The sequence below is a fragment of the Pararge aegeria genome, chromosome 6 (assembly GCF_905163445.1).
Source record: "Pararge aegeria chromosome 6, ilParAegt1.1, whole genome shotgun sequence".
NCBI classification, from domain to species: Eukaryota; Metazoa; Arthropoda; class Insecta; order Lepidoptera; family Nymphalidae; genus Pararge; species Pararge aegeria.
Genome location: NC_053185.1, coordinates 13,726,314 through 13,744,118, shown reverse-complemented (window position 1 = coordinate 13,744,118; position 17,805 = coordinate 13,726,314). Strand labels below are relative to the sequence as shown.

Below are 17,805 nucleotides of genomic sequence, written 5' to 3'. Positions count from 1 at the left end.
TTGTCATTTCATTGGCATACCGAATTCAAGAAATTAATTCAATTTCATTTTTTATTTTAAACTAAATTATTTGAAAGCATTGTAAAATCTGATTATTTAGTTACACGTCACTGTTTCATACTCTTAAGTTATTAATTGTTGACTGAATAATTATTAGCTACCATTCCATATTTGCATGTCAGTTGACGAAGCATCTTTGGACACAAAAATGTTATAGTATCCTGTTTACAAATAAATCACTCATTTTATTCCATTTAGTGTTGCGAATGGAATGTTTAAATCCAGTGGAGACAAGTATTGCATGTGAAACCCAACGGCAGTGCCTATCATGGTTTGGGCTACATTATTAATGACAGTGCGACATGGCGGAGTAGAGGCGCTTTCTATTTCCTCGCATTCTATTAACATTTCGGGACTCTTCATTTAGGCGTGTTCAACCTTCAAGTTGACCTTATTCGTAAAAGCACATTATATTGAGGAGACCTTTTATTATGAAGTTGCTCTTCGTCGTAACATTTGCCAGGAATTTGACTGTTTATTTTTATTCTTTATCGGAGTTTATTTCTTAGAAAATGAAATAATAATTGTAAAATAAAGTATTTACAAAGTAAAGATTGGTTACTTCTTCAGTATTTCTTAGAAACTGCTTATTATTGACCACAACAGAAAACACCCTCCAGTATAAACTTAAATAAATCTTTAAAGAAAAGAGGGTGTAGCAAATCTCTGAATTCAGTCGTACAAGTTGCCAATTGCAAGTTTCAATGAAAAGGGACCCTTACAAAGAGAAGTTGATAAATAGAAGGAATAAAATTGGGCCCGGAGAGATCGATAATGCTTAGAAGAAGCTCTGGGTGCTGTTAAAACGAGAAGTTTATGGTAATCACGCCTGCAAAGGAACACGTGATTGATTGTTCGAAGCCCGCTCCGGTTCGAGGGAGGGAGGGACGAGCGGTCGCAGATACGAATTATCACTCCGAGCGTGTCAGTTTAAAGATACGTTCTCTAGATCAAAGAAGTAGCAGAGATTGTTAAAAGTGTTGAACTAAACTGTGACACTTTTATTAAGATGTAGATATCCAATCTTTCCGCTGATAGCAGCAAAGTACAGATTCTCCAAGGAACATGTAATGCTTTTCTTTTCATTTAATCTGTCTATTTTTATATGATTTCAAATCAAAAAGGACGTATTTAATTTAGGCTGCGCAGTTATACACGTCAGAATTTTAGTGGAGACATGTATGGATTAATGAGTTCTTTATTTTATAAGAAATGATAAGAATGAAGTAGCAGTAAAGACAAGGTTTTGATTACAATATAAGGCTTATGGTTGTCAAAGTCCTTCGAAAATAAAATCTCCAACTGCTGCTCAAATTTAAAGTAAGCACAGCCCCGAGACTTAGCTAAAATCTATCACAATGTTTTTTACACAAAACCTAAATAAAACACATGCATGATAACACTTAGTGGCATTCAAATAAGAAACAAGTTAAAAATTAAAATTGAATAATAATTTGAGTACGAAAAGTTGTAATTTGTGAGATATGGAAATTCTATATTTGGGACATAAAACTTATATTCCAAATATATTATATATTTTTAAACGACGTGCGGCGAAACACTATCGTGGTTACTGCATACATAAATATTCAACATGTTAATGAGTATTTGAGTTTAACATAAATTTGGAGTACTTTTATTGATGCTTACTAATATTATAAATACCTTTCGTACTGTATCTGTTTGTTATTTGCTTCACTAGGGCGTAACTAAGCGACCAACCAACTTGATTTTTGGCATATGGTTAGTTTAAAGGAAGGAGAGTAACAGAGCTACTTTAAGATAATAAACGCAGACGAACAACGTAGACAGCAGCTAGTCTAAAATAAATATTGGGTATTTTACTTTCAAAATAACCATTAAAGGTTTTATAATTTATGGCATTTGGAGGAAGATGCGGCTTTGAAGGGCGAGTAGGCGGACACTTTGGGAATCACTGCGCTAGACCGTTAAGACGCTAAGAGAAATGGCGATCGAGGATCTGAAGATTTAAGTGGCAGTTTCAAATGTGCCTACTTTTAGTGTTATTTCCTAAACGGAAACCATTTGTTTGCTTCATGTACGATCGAGAAGAAAAATGTACGCAATACCCAAAATGGTTTCGCAAAAGTGTTTATGCGATTGCTTGAAGGCAAGTGCACTTTTATATCATTGCTCACTTTGCCACGTTCTGAAAGCGTAAATGTATGTTTCTCTTTACACCTTTTAAAGTTGTTTTGCGTTATCATTTTGTACTTTCACACAATAATGTATGGAATGAAGAGTTTAAGCATACCTATTCTTTCTGAAACAAAATAATTTGGAGACGATTCCTTCCATAATATAAAAATAATCATAACTTTAAGAAATATACTAGCTTTGACTAGGAGTAGAAGATACAACAAAAAAAAAATTTAAATTACTGGGCTGTTAAACGTTAAATATATATTTGAAGTGGTAGTTTCTGAGGTAAGCGCCATCAAATATGCAAAAAAGCTTCTCAGTTTTATAATATAATTATAGATTACTATTTTTGATGGGCTATCACACATCGCACATCCGAAGAATTCTGAGACTTTTAGGAGCCCTGCAAAACGATTCCTAAATTAGTTGAGATGGCATTGAATTAAAGGTATCACGCGTACATTAATAAATTTCAGGCTAGCTCGCTAAAACCTTCTACTGTAGATCCATTATTACCATATAATTTAGGCGAAATATAGACTTCGGTTGATAAAATAACAAGAGAAACTGTGGCAAGGGGTAACGTTGGAAAAGGATTTTTTTCGTTCACGCCTGTTACTCAATATACACAAAACCTAACACGTATCGTGGAAAAGGGATGACTTGGGTATTATTATGAAATTTCGTGCGTAACAGGTAAAGAAAAGGCTCAGGTGTCAGCCTGGCCTGCTTAAATCCGGCAAATAGAAATTGATGTTCGGCGTAGAATCCTATGGCACTATATTTTAAACATTTCACGCCAGCCCCGTGATTTATTTTTGTTGTATTTAATAAAAATAAACTCAATTTAATATAACATTATTTATTTCTGAATATTTAAAACAATGTAAAACATTGAAATCCATATTTAACATTACAAATGCGAACTCGTGTTTGTTTGTTGATGTTAGGCAAATGTAAAATTCAAACTCAAAATTCAAAATTCATTTATTTCAAGTGTATAAGCACTTTTGAAACGGCAAGTCTGCCTGTTTTTAGTGACTCTACCACCGGTTTTGAAGTCAGATTAAACCGAGAAGCCGGCAAGAAAATCAGCAGTTGCTCTTTTTAAACATCAAACAATTATATTTTAGCTTTCATTTTTCTATCTTCTGAGAGGTGAAAGCGGAGCCGGATCCTTCCAAGCAAAGTTGTCATTGAGAAATTTATAAATAGTATACAATACAATTTATAAATTTCTTAATGCCTAGCTGTAATAATTGTATTTTAACATATTATTTAAACTTATGCATTGGTACGAGTATGTCCAAAATTACCCTAGGAATCATATTATAAAAGCGTCTTTCAATCTTTCTCAAACATACATTCCACAGACGATATGCAGATGTAACTATGACCATTTCATTGTAAGTCGATTGTTTTTTTTATCCACTCTTTGTGTAAAAACACTAATATTTTGTCATTATATGTATAATGTTTGTTTCTTGGAGATGCAGCGATGAATACTACTACGGGGAAAAGTTTTTTTTTTTTAATATACTAACGCGATAGACTGACGAGAAATAGTTGCAATGTTTTAATGGTACGTTACCATTAAAACATTGGCAGTGGCAGTGGCATTATGTGGCAGAAATGCAGACTTCTAGCCTTAGCCCGTAAACTTTCTTTGATATACTTAAAAGTTTGCAATTACTCTTTCAGATTTTAATTAATATTACCTGCCTTCTGAGACATATAACATCACAGTAGTTATGCCAAAATATGCACTTTACTTTCTGAAGATTTCAGTCCAAATGTAAATTAAATGTTAGAGAAATTCTCACATAAAATAATTTAAATAGGTATCTTAATTTAACTTAAACGAAAACTAGGAGAACTGTTGGTGTTGTAATGAATTATTAGGTATATTGTGACAGTAATTTTCACAAAAGAAAAAAAGTTAAACTGGTGCATCGGTAGAGTAACTACAAACAGACAATCATATAGAAGCACCTGAAAATAAGCCTTATATACCATTTTGGAAGAAGTGTGTAATTTTAACCGTGTTCTTACCGTTTAATGTAAAGCACGCCATCACCCCTATCAACCCGTGCAGGAAGGCGGAGCAGCTATTAGCTTAACGACCATTTTAATATAAGAGATGACATATTAAATTTACGAGGGCAGCTACTCATAGCGTAAACATCGACGCTGACGTGACGCCTCTATCTTCTTTATTGCCTGCGTAAATATAACTATTAGATGTCTTTATGATATGCTAAACACAAATTTTTAATGGGCGGCATTGTTTACGAGTCGCGTTTACACTATATTGTACCCCGCGGTGTCAAAATATTCCACATAAATTCCGCGTGACACTTAAAACAATGTACCTACTTTGAAACTCCATGGCAACTTTGTGCCTCGAAATTGTTAACGAAAACAACGTATAAAAGAAGTTTACCGTTACATTGATCATTTGTGTGGCACGCAACAAAGTGGGGGCGTACTGACGTACGCAATTACGGGCACCTTCACGTTTTGTTACACACGTTGCAACAATTCGCTATAGGTAATTTACTCAACAAAAAAGGATAATAAAAATAATCATCATCATCATGTAAAATACATCACAATAACAGGCAATGAATCGTTAATACATATTGTTTTGTATTGATTATCGTGAGTTATTGTAATAATTGCATTTATGAACAGAAGTAGTTCTTTATTGAAATAACGAATCTAATTTAAGCCCTGACTTTTTTTAGGTCCTTTAAAAACTACGATCGAAGAACATTATATAATAGGTGCATTATATAGGTAAAATTGTGATTATAAAAGTGAAAAGGTTGGAATGTAGTAGAGTATCAGGGCCCTGAACTGAACAAAAACTACAAATAGCAATGTGTACATCAAAAGGCACATGTATGTAATGAGCACGCAATGACAAATTCGCAAGATTATGTCTGAAAAGCTTCGATTTCTTCCCTAATTAGTCTCCAGGATTAGACGAGGGAATGAATGACGGGGTTTTTATTAAAGACTGCGACGAATACATTACGGCGCGACGGGAGCTTCGCTCTTTACACACCTCTCGCACGGAAGCGAACCGTAATTACTCTAAAACACTACCCATTTGTTTGATGTCTTTGTTCGTTGTTTGCTCCACTTAGGGCGAACATCACCCCCGATTCCCGCTATCCATGCATTCGTACATTAAGGTACAAAACAATGGGGTGAGGCAAAAAACAAGCATTAATAATCAGGAATATGCATCGACAACGGGGGGATATTTGCTCCCCGGCTTTTCAGACTGAAAGTATGAGGGAAGTTTAAGTGACTAGACAGATAATGGCCCTTGTGAACGCCTGGAGGCATGTGGTGCCAATTTCGAAGGTGATTGAGATAGGAGGTGAATATACGAGATTTTTTGACAAATGGTTTTTAAGAGGGGCATAGAAACCGCGCTATTACCATGACTTGACGCTAATAATATAGTATCTTATACCACATAAAATAAATCACAGATTCTTAGGTCTAAAATATTAGCTATTTCTTATTATTTCTTAAACTTTTGGGTATGAATTGCCCAACTTCATAGCTAAATATTAATTGACTGTGAGATGGTATACGCAAAAAAAAAACTGTGGCTATGTTGTGGGTTCTTCTTAGACCTGTAGGGCTAGCTAGCGCAACGAGATAATTATCTCTACACGTTACTCTTATTTTTTCTAAAGAAATAGACGAGATAATGGGTAGAGATAACTCGTGAATCTCGTGGCACGCAGGCTAACCTTACAGGGCGGAACCCTGCTAGCTTTAGTTTTAAGATAACGTTATCCTCACAATAATGAAAACATGTATGAACGCTTCAAAAGTGCCTGTTTTAGGGCTATGAATATAGAATGTAAGTAGAAAAAATAAAATTGGCAATTCCAAGTGCTCTACGAGGCTTGCAACTACGCTAAATCCTAGCACATGACTGGTACCTACTAAAAACTTTTTGACACGAAACCCCAAAACAATTTTTGCATTTCGTACCGATGTCTTCATGATCTAAAGTCGATCATGCTAGAACTTCTAAAATACAAAAGACGCCAATGTCTTAAATTGCTTTATATAATGTTGATAGAGATATGAGTGCACTACGTAGGTACTAATAATTTTGGAAATAATAATGTAATTAATTTAAACATCGAACCCAGCGTATATTGTTTAAAAACAAATATTTAAACCACCGCGCTACAGAAATCGTTAAAGTGCTAACGTACTAAACATTATTAGTTTTGCTTTACAGTTTTGTCATACCGAAATGTTATTAAAGTTAGCATTTAATTCTACTAATATGGGCTTATAACAAATACATTTTGTAACCAACTTTGTAATTCTCTGTTAATTGCTATGGCAATATTATAGGCACTTACTTTTATTGGCACAATAATTGTGGATGATAACAATAATTTGACAATTGAATTGGTTTATATTCTAATTTGAACAATATTAGAATTATTCAGCACCATGATAATTATCATATGAAAGGAACGGTATCCCAGTGGATATTAGAGGCTTATAATAGTTGTTTAAAAGTAATTATTATTTCATGGTGGCGTGATTAGATTTGTTGCATTACGCACCGCTATCGCAAACTACCTTTTGTAATAGTGGGTGTTAAATGCATTAATTATAATAACGTTATTAATAATATGGCAGGCTGCGTGGAAGCTTTAATGATATTTAATAAAGTTTGCCAACAATAAACGTGCTGTATTGCTTTGAGTCTTGCTCTTTGTTTTACAGCTTAGCAATCATCTTTTGGAATAGGAATTTAAGTATGATGGTGTACGGTCTTAAATTACTTTAAAATGTATTTGTACTTATAGTTTTCATGATTTATAATAATAAAACACTAAAGCTAAGGTGTAAGCGGTGATAGCCCAGTGGAAAGGAGCTCGACTTCACTTTCGGGGGACCGTGTTCGAATCCTGTAACTTTTCTAAGTTTTTGTTTTTTTTCATTGTGCGTTTTAAGTAATTAGCCCTGCATTTAAACCTGCATGCCTGATAGTTCTACATAATGTTCTAAAAGGTATGTGGAGTCCACCAATCCACACTGGGCCAGAGTTGTGGCCTTAACCCCTTCTCACTATGGGTTGTAATGGGTTGATATGATGAAAGCTAAGGTTAGCTAATCAAACGTAATTAAATTGCCTGATATCCTAGATTAGAGTCCTTTAACCACCTTCTGGTACAAAGCTGAGGGTTTTGTTATTATTAAGTATCTAGATTTGTGATTGAAATCGACTTAAAGTTCCGGTACGATGCTGCCTAGAAACCGATTAAGGGTTTGATAAAAGTCCGCTATCACCTTAGTCTCCACCATATAAGATTGCTAACTTTTTTTTATATATTGCATAAAAAATATATAATGTACAGAGGCTTTATGCTAAGCATTTCCTACTAATCAGCCATCATACCACAAAACAATCGGCTAACTACGACAAAAAAAGGTGCATTATAGAGTGTCTCTAAGCTATAGATTCCCTCCTACGAGAGACGAGGCCTCTGACGAGCACTGAGCTATTAAAAAGCAAAGGATGAAGATGATAGCCGTTATGTTAATATTATAACTATATCTAAAACTGTATTTGTAGTATTCGATTCATTGATGGGTCATTTGTGTAACATTCTATATAGAGCATGATTTGTCACAAATAATGGTCTCGTTAAGACTGCTTGTACATATTGCGACATGTGGTCGATATTATGCAATAACTTACAAGCCTAATAGAATATGACATTGCTTTATTGTATCAATAATTAATAAAGTGGTCATGTACAGTATTTAGTTAATATCAAGAATTAATTAGGTCAAGTTGTATACACTCATACATACATACAATCTCCGGCTAGACATGAAAAATTGTTGTATTTCGTTTTATGTAAAAGAAATGTTGCAAAGCTAGATCTAAGAAGTTTTTGAAAGTAGCCTTTTCGTCACGGCATAATTTTTTCAGTTGCATGATTCCATCTCATATGCTTGCAAATGTTTTGGTTTCAATTCTTTCTTAGTTTCAATGATTCTGGATTTCAATTCTTTGAATAAGCGAAACTTTTTGATAGAAAATTGGCGTTTTTATCACTTTTATACTTTATTACTTTTTCTCTACGGTATACGGTAAACCATTTAAAATCGTACAAGTAAGTAAACTTTAATTAGACAGCAATAATACTCTTTTTACCTTTTATGAGCTGTTAGAAATAAATATTTCAATTACTATTGTATTATTGTTATGTCATAATTCAAAATTTTAAACAATTATAAACTGGATGATTAAAATACTTCATTCATAATTCTATTTGAAAACATTAGCAGGACAAATGGTATTTTCACTAAATTGAATACTAAGAAAGCTAAGCGTAAAACAATTACCTCTCACATATTACCTATTATACAATACGCAGACTAGTTGGACCGTGAACGTATACATTTTGTTATAGCGGACATCTTGAATTTGTAATTTTTTTATAATTACTAAGCAAATCCTTTTATTTGACATAAATATTGAGGAAGTTTCGAAAAAATCTGTTATTCGCCATTTTGTGCCAGTGGCCATCTTGGACCGATTTTCATTAAACATAGTTCAGAACACTCCCGCTTAATTCACTTTTCAAACAAAATTAATAATACTCCGACACGATAAATTTATAATACCCCTTTGTTTTTGCGTCAGTTAAAAAAAATAGCATGGAGACATTTCTAACCGTCATATCTCCGACCGTGGGGTAATACCTAAACACGTCGAAAAACTAGTGACGATTTATTGCCTATCGTTGGATGGCTGCCAGCTCAATTCTTTCTCTTAATTGATATTTTTTCCCATAATATTAGCATTACGAAGAGGTTCACAGGTCCCGATAAATATTTACCTACCATAAATACCTACTATAATATAATATGGATATTGAAACGTCAATAACTTTACTTTTACAAGACTAAAAGTAATGAGTAATATATTTACATACTATTCAAAATGCATTTATTTCAATTAGGCCTAGTTCAGCACTTTTGAAACGTCAAGTCTGTCTGTTTGTAGTGACTCTACAACCGGTTCGAAAGGCAGATTCTACCGAGAAGGAGCCGTCAAGAAACTCAGCAGTTGCTCTTTTTCAACATCAACCATTTAAATTTTACATTTTATATTTTAACATTCATTTTTCTATCTTGTGAGAGATGAAAGCGGAGCCGGATGCTTCCAAGCAACCTTGTCATTAAGAAATTCATCAATTTTATAGTAACCTCGCTGTAATAAATGTGCTTTAACATATTCTTTAATATTATGCAAACTTATCCTTAGCCATGTACTCCTGTACTTTTCCCAGGAGATATGCAGATGACACTAATTTATGACCACTTCTTGTAAATCGATTGTTTATATCCACTTTTTGTTTTATAAATAGAAAAACGAGTTTAGATACAGAATATGTTCCATTGTATCAAATAAGGTGTTTTTAATTCCGTATTGTATGCTGATCTGTGTGCTGTCGTTTTAGACGTAATAACATACTAAATACAGTTCACAGTTTATTTAATAAAAACCTTACTTTTTGCAATATCATTTTCATGCTGAAATAATTTTTGCATTGCCATTGTCATGAGGAATTTCACTAAGCATCAAAAAGTGATATATATAAACAAACCTACAGATAATACAATGAGTTTCAAGCTAAATTGTTAAGTTAAATCAATGTTTATGTCATTGGAAGAGTGATTTTAAACTTATAAGCGATTAATCTACTTTTGGCTCGGCCAAACAATTCATGGCAACTTCTCGAATGTACTTGTCCCCATCTTCTTGTGGGGAAAAATCTAAGCACGCTGAAGGCTTAGTGGCGTTTTATTAACCCTGTTTGGATCCACGCCAGATACTTCTTACTCTAATTGATATTTGGAAGATAATATTAACATTAGGACGGAATTCACGAATCTTGGTAAAGTATTAAATCTAGGTACCTATATGTATTGCCACTAATTTAGGTAAGAACATTTAAATAATAATGCAAATAAATAGATTATTTCCCAACCCATTTTATCCTTTCAAATCGATCCGTAGTTTCTGTATTTAAATCGACTCCTCAAAGTACAATGTACTTTATAAGTGAAAATATTCTTTGATACTATTATTTGTAAAATGCAGCTTCGAGTAGGTATGTCAACTCAACATATAAATGAAGGTTTTTCAGGCAGCCTCTTTATACACGGAAATGATGACGAAAAAAAGTTTCACGTATAGAAGTGATTGAGTGGATATCGTTGAATAGGTGTTATAAAGTGCTTTATTTGTTAAGAGCGGATTTTATTTCGCAACCTATTTATTAAAAACTATTTTTAGCTTATTTCGTTAAAAGGTTTTTCGGCTGAAAATGTTTTTGGTACTTACCATTTTATTGTTGATTTCGTGAAAATGTATTTCGCACACTTTGTCTACTATATCTTCACTTTGAAATGTGACGAAACCGAAACCTGAAACAAGAAAACTTATGTTAATTACAGAAAATTACATCAATATACGATTATAAGTAGATAATAGGAACAAGGAACCAAGAAAACTATCATTCTTAAAATATTTTTTTATATTTTCTTAAATATATTATTTATTACGTGACTTCTTCGGATGTAATCTGTCGGAGTGCCAATAAATAAGAAAACTGTCTGTCCTTTCAAACGTGTAAGTGATAAAAGTTTAATGAAACCTGATAAAAGTTTATTTGTCTACAACAATTGAAATTGTTTTAATAAAGGCGACACTTCAAAAATTAATTGTCGATCTCAAGAAGTTACTTCGTTAGTTTGGAATTATGTCTACATCTTTTAATTAAAGTCAATTGTTCTCTTGTAATATTAAAGACGCAACGATTCGAACAAAGGACGTTATCGTCGGATGCAGCTTGGAAATAGCTTTGGCCGTTCCTCAAAAATTTAATAATCCAAGTATTGGCGGAAATCCTGGCAATATTTCTTCTCTTAAAGGTTGCAAGACATTCACGTGGACTGCGACGAGCAACTTTGCCGATACGTTCCCATTTTAACTTTAAGAGTTCAAGTTTTCCACATACGATTCATGAGTAACAAATTCGAATTACGCATCCCAAAACTCAGAACCGCTTTCCGATATTTACAGTGTACAGAATTCCAAACAACAACTTTAACACGGCATGTCACATATCCATTAACTTTGTAACTAAGTTAACTACTAAAATCATGCAAGGGTCCTTTTCACGTTGACAAATTCTCACTAAAACTAGAAACGTATAGAACATTTATTTCGGGCTTATTTTTTGTGTAAGCCATTTTCTGACGGATGGACGGATAGACAGATGGACAGCGGGTGCTTAGTTATAGAGTCCCTTTTGCCGGAACCGTACCCTAAAAACCATAAATAGCACGTTTTTTAATAATTTCGTGACATCATCCGTCACCAGTTTTGCAGACAGTGAGAAGCATTGGAAGCGATGCGCAAGCTTGTCCCAACTCTAATGATTAAGACACACATAAGTGACGTGACGTGTCCACCATGGCAAATAGCATTAGCGGACCTTTTGTAAACACTAGACACCCCGCCGAGCGCGTTTATGTCGACGTCGTGGAACGGGTAGAGTTCCCCAACGATCACTTGAAAAGTTTAACTTGTTTGTTCCACATACGACAGCGATATTGGTAGTTAAGTAAACATTAATTGAAAGATTAATGTTGCGGCCATATGGTGCTCTGAACATTCTAAAACAAGGCTATCTTGTGGCACTAGGGGTTTGTACACGTTGTAACTATTTTTAATATATTATTATTGCTAAGTAAACTTCGTTGATAGTGCAGTGGGTACGACTTGCATGTACCGCTGATTTTTCGGAGTTATGTGCGTTTAAAGCAATCAAATATCATTTGCTTTTACGGTGAACGGAACCGTCGTAAGGAAATTTCCATGCTTAAGAGTTCCTCATAATGTTCTCAAAGGTGTGTGATGCTATGGAGTGGGCAAGTAATGCTGATGATGATGAATGTATACTGAAAAATAATAACATTTAGATTAATTTGATATATACATATAGTGTAGTTAAGAAAAATAATTGTTTTATATATATATATATATATAGTATAGTGCATATGATATATGCTTTTCCTATGTAAAGTATATTAAATTTATGTGTTAAAATTATACGAGGATAAACATTTTAATTTTGAAATACAGCAAGGAATAATTATAGCTTTAGGAAAGCAAAATCACTTATAATAATTTATTTTGTTTTAAATCTATTACAATCTGCCACGCCCATTGCGTGACGTCACAAGACGTGACCATGAATTATTCATTTTAAGAGAAAATAGATTTAAAGAAATTCAATCAGAATACTAATTAAGAAATCGTTGTTTTCATAATTATTACTAAGTAATTTCCGGCGCAAATACTATAAAAAGGGTAGGTTTAAACAAACCAAAATAAAGGTAGTGTTTCTTTTAAACATTTTCCAGTAATTGGATGTCAAAAATTTACCATAGAACAAGTTATTGGAAGTAAGAAATTCAACGAAGAACAAGTATTTCGACTCATTTTATATGGCGAAGTAAGCTTTTATCTGGTACATTTCAGGATGATAAACTCGATATTGCAGTAGCGTAGAGGTTATGTTTAACCTTTTACAAGCTGCGGAGACAATCTAAACAAACGACGCGTCCTGTATATCAAAACTAGGGCGTACAACGCGCTTGGTATTTCACGCGCGACCGGCGGCTTTGCGTACGAATTGAGGCAAAGATAGCAACACCCCGAAAAAGGCAAATAGGGGTTTCGCTGAGTTCCATAGTTGACCGTATTTTCTTTATGCATTATAAGGTCGCTACAGTACATTTAGCAAACAAGGAAAATCGTTTCGGTTACACTGAGTAAATATAGGAAGGCTAGAGGATTCATTTTGGTTTGGTTTTCTGGTTTGCGTGAAATACTAATGGCCTTTATTTTTATCCTACTTACGGATTTATAGAACACTATTGTATAGTGTTATATGGAAAGTGATTAAATGAAGTTGTTGTTAGACATACCAAGAAATTATCAATATCAGAAATTATCAAATCAGCAATATTAATGTTCATTACGGTTTTACGAATAAAATGTCAAAGATATGCCAATAATCACCACGCTTGGCGTCCGGTTTGGTGATCGCAGTGCTGGTCCTTTCGCACCGGTAACGCCTTACACCCCACTAGTTGGTATGTTGCCTGGCCTAGGTACAATATTGCTTATAATTAGTAGATTATGCTGGTTAAGTTACGAACGTTATGAAATCATTTGCGTTCGTTAATCTTTAATGTAGTATCGGTTAAATGTTACATTGATGTCATTCACAATGTCAGTACTGAGAATACGTTGCGTTGCTTGGGAGTTCGGATCCTGCATAAGATAGTCTGCAATAAACTTAATAGTCCGACTTATCATTAAAAGTTCATCTTTCCTTGCCTAAAATGTCAACGATTGTTTTTATGGCATAGATAATAGGTTAACATTAATTCTTTCTTATTCTCATTACATAGAAAAGAAGTCTTATTGAAACAGAGATGTAAGGACAATAGAACAGTTGTATTGTTGAAATGAAATGAGGGTGGAACCGATTTCCTCCGTTATTTATGCGGGTCTGTAAACGGAATAAAGTAGGAAGTAAGCAGCAACGGCTCGGCGCGGCGTCCGGCGAAGTTATCTGCGGGCACAGCGCTTCTGCAAATATTAAATCAGGCTCTCGATTGAAAACAAACCATTTTCTTCTGTAGCTCCTATATCAAACTCGAACTACTAGTAAATATAGGACATAATAGCAAATTAAGTTGTATATTGGATGTGCAGGCTGCTTACAAGAGGAACTGCATACGTATTTGTTCACTAGAGAGTACAAGGACTTTATTTCTACCGATACTTATTCAATATGTATAGCATTATATTATAACAACTAAATAAAACTGACTTCAGTGCATATCAACCCACTACCGGCCCACTACAGAGCACGGGTCTCCTCCTACACTGGGAAGGGGCTAAAGCCATAGTCCACCACGCTGGACCAGTGCGGATTGGTGTCCTTTTATATTAGCATATACCTTTATGACGAAGGATATGAAACATGGGTGGAGCAGCGGTGATAGCCCAGTGGGTAGGCCTTAGACTTCACTCTCGGGGGGCCGAGTTGGAATCCCAGCACGCTCCTCTAACTTTTCTAAGTTACGTGGGGAGCCTTTGACCGCGGCTAGTTAACACTCTACCGACAAAGACGTGCCCTAAGCGATTTAGCGTTCCGGTGCGATGTCGCGTAGAACTAATCGGTTAGTGTTATGACTACCATGTTAGCCCGCTAACAGGTTAGCCCGCTACCATCTAAGACTGCATCATAATTAACTACCAGGTAAAATGCCAGTCAAGGTTTTTTTTGTTAACTAAATTACAAGAAACTTGTATGGTTATTTATTTATCAAAAGTACTATAAAAGCACATGGCACATTCCCACGTCAGCCGTTTCCACGGACGTGTCTCTATAATTTGTCTCCGACTGAGGCCGTGGATATACAGAAACGGTAACTAGAATTGTAACACAATATTCGCAAAAGTTGGAAATGAAACGTAAAGAGAATAGAGAGAAATACCATTGTCACTGACCACGTAAAAAGTTTTGGGTTTCAAGTTCCCTTTGTGTGTTCGCCGTAGATAAATGGGGCGTTTTCGTGAAATTCGTCCGCGTCACTTCTCGTAACAATGGGGAAGATAAATAATCCCTGCGTAAGAAAAGGATTTCGTAAACATAATTATTTAAACTCGCAATTGTTGCCGTGGAAGTACGCTAATGAAAGTTCCTCGGCGACATTCGAGGCATTAACTTTTTCACAGCTTCAATTTGACTTTGGAGCACCTTTGTTGTTTGGAGGCCGATTGGATTAGAATTCTTTAAGATTGTGTCCAATTAAAATTGGCCTTTGGAATTTTCGAATGCCTTTGTCATATAGCAAAAAAAGGTTTATCAGAATGTACGCATACCTACAATTCGCTTCTATATCAACATGGTGCATACGAGTATATCATGGTGTATGTAGACGTCCGCCCCTGGGCAGAAGTCTCAGTAGGAATTACTTCGCAATTGCGAAGTCGCCACTCTGGCACATTGAAACCTTATCTTCCGTCGTCTTTCTGACTATGCTCCACATAGTGTGCCATTTTAGCTCAGCTTCACGTTGAGCCGGTAATTCTGGTTTTTCTACGAATCTCCTTATTCTGATTTGATTATCAGTTAGGGATAACCCCAGCATATTGTCTAGTGATCGATTGAGTGGCTCTCCATAATACGCTCAGAATATGATATGAAATATTTGCCAAGGCTTATTTTGTAGCCTCTTAAGTCCAGGGTTCTTGTTGTTATTTACCACCAAGTGTTAAAAGATTCCGTACGATCACGTAGAAACCAATTACAGCCTTAGTTCAGAAAACTAAGATATATCGTACCCCTTTCATTTAATGCTGCAATCAATTTAAATCGTCGTAGTAAACGTGACCAAACAAATAGATAATCTATAAAGATTTATTTCCAGTTAAGGTTCTATAGTGTACGTGTTTAAGAATAATTATGATGTCATTCGGAATATAAGAACCAAATTGTGAAGTAGCACAGAAAACAAAATACCAACTTTAGTCTTATTTAAACTCCGATACAGGAATAATATAGAAATTCGTTTCGCACCTGAGATGTGCTTGTTATTTTAATATAAGAAACGGGAAGTTAAAACGAAGATTATGAATGTGTCTGCCGATATCGAATATCTATCTCGACACATCTGTCGGGCGGCACGTGGGGCTGACAGTGGGCGGGCCCCGTATCAGGGCAGGCAGTATAATCTGCCCGGCACTGTATGAAACACCGACCGGTGGCGTTTATGATGCTATAATAACCGTATAAAACGCGACTTATTGTAGGCGTCGATAACGGACTATACTCAACCATAGGCCTGTACTTGGTCACGCTTTGTACCAACACGTACAGTACAGTACCGATATAGGACAAAAAAATGATTCAGTATATTTTTTTATAAATAAAAATCTAAGTAACACGAATAAGTTAGCACCAGTTTGGAAAGTAACATAGCAGTTTCAAATAGTGATTTTTTACAGAGAAATAGCCTGATAATGCAGTTATGACAAAACAAGAACACACAAGAATATAGTCCGTTGAAACAGCTTTTATGAGGTAGAAGTGAAAAAGCCTTTTCTGGGTACGTAGTTTTTATACAATTAGAATTCACAATAAATAGCTTGATGATACAGCTATAACAAGTAAGATGTGCAAAACAATTTTTCAGACTTCCTTACGTTCATCTATGCAATTTATACATTATGCTGGTATTAGAAGATTACACTGTGGCCAAACAACTTTTTAAATATTACAACGATAAAAAGTAAAATATACAAACCTAAGCCAGTACTTCCTGTCACCCTCAATATAATATTCATAATATTCCTAGTAACCGTCACGTTTCCACCACGCCTGTTTACACGAAATGCTCGCTTAATTGAATGAAGCAATGCAAAGTACGAAGTGAATCGTCGGAATTCGCAGCGACTATTTTTGCCCTTGTTTTGTAAAAAGTAACGTTCTACGTTCGCGGTAACAAGCAAGTTTTCGTTCGGAGCAAACTCAACAACCACTCAGTTGAGCAGCGGAGTTGTCCGCTGGCCACGCTCCGACGTTCAAACTTTTGTTATTGTTCCGCTTCATTATTGTAATACGAAATACGCAGTGCCATAATTAAGAGATGCTAGGGAATTGTCCCATCTGATGTAATAGTTGGAGGAAAGTTTTATCATCGCTATAGATTGTTCGCTTCATAAATGATTGCCGGATTGCTTTTGCTAGCTCATCTTTGATAACAAGTTAATAGACATAGTTATTAGCTCGAATAGATTCTGTATTGAAATATTATTTATAGAGCATACTATAGCTTCACTGACGTGCGCGGTCAGTAACTATTGGACACCAATTAACTACTCCATTTATTGTACGTTGACATACAATGTTACGATGTGATATGAATTAAGGACTGTGTTCATAGTGAGTGACTAAAGTACAGATCTAACAGGTTATATGATTTTTTCTAACATCTTGCTGGACAAATTAACATATGTATGTAAATTCATACATAAGCAAGCGAACTAGTAAAATAGAGAAAATCAGATGAAAACAAAGCAGCCTACATTAGTTCTTCAGCCAATGCCAAATATTTGCGTATGTTACGTTCCGCTTTAGACTTAAGTTCAGCTCAGCCGTTAAACAAACAATGTTACAAAAAGCAGCGAGCGAGTGAGTGAGCACATGTTTAGGAATATGTGCAAACAGTTTATAGTGATTGCCGTTCCCAAGAATAATACGAGCTTGATTCCAAGACAAATATGTGACGAGACGCTAATGCATCCCGAGCGAGGTACTCTAAATGCAAACTTTCGGCAAGCGAAGAAAATGGCGGATAAAAGCTGTTGCAAAAAGAATTGGCTCCTCTTCATTTTCTCTATTGTGAAGTTGAATGGAACAC

At 35.0% G+C, this 17,805-nt stretch overlaps 1 protein-coding gene across 4 annotated transcripts in view; it reads right to left on the bottom strand.

Moving 5' to 3' along the window:
- Positions 1-17,805, bottom strand: part of LOC120624201 (RNA-binding protein Musashi homolog Rbp6) — a 692,918-nt gene that overhangs the window by 30,300 nt on the left and 644,813 nt on the right. For all 4 annotated transcript variants that reach the window (XM_039890595.1, XM_039890597.1, XM_039890596.1 and 1 more), the window contains exon 8: positions 10,640-10,722. In XM_039890595.1, coding sequence (XP_039746529.1) covers positions 10,640-10,722 — 83 coding nt within the window. The remainder of the gene's footprint in view (positions 1-10,639; positions 10,723-17,805) is intronic.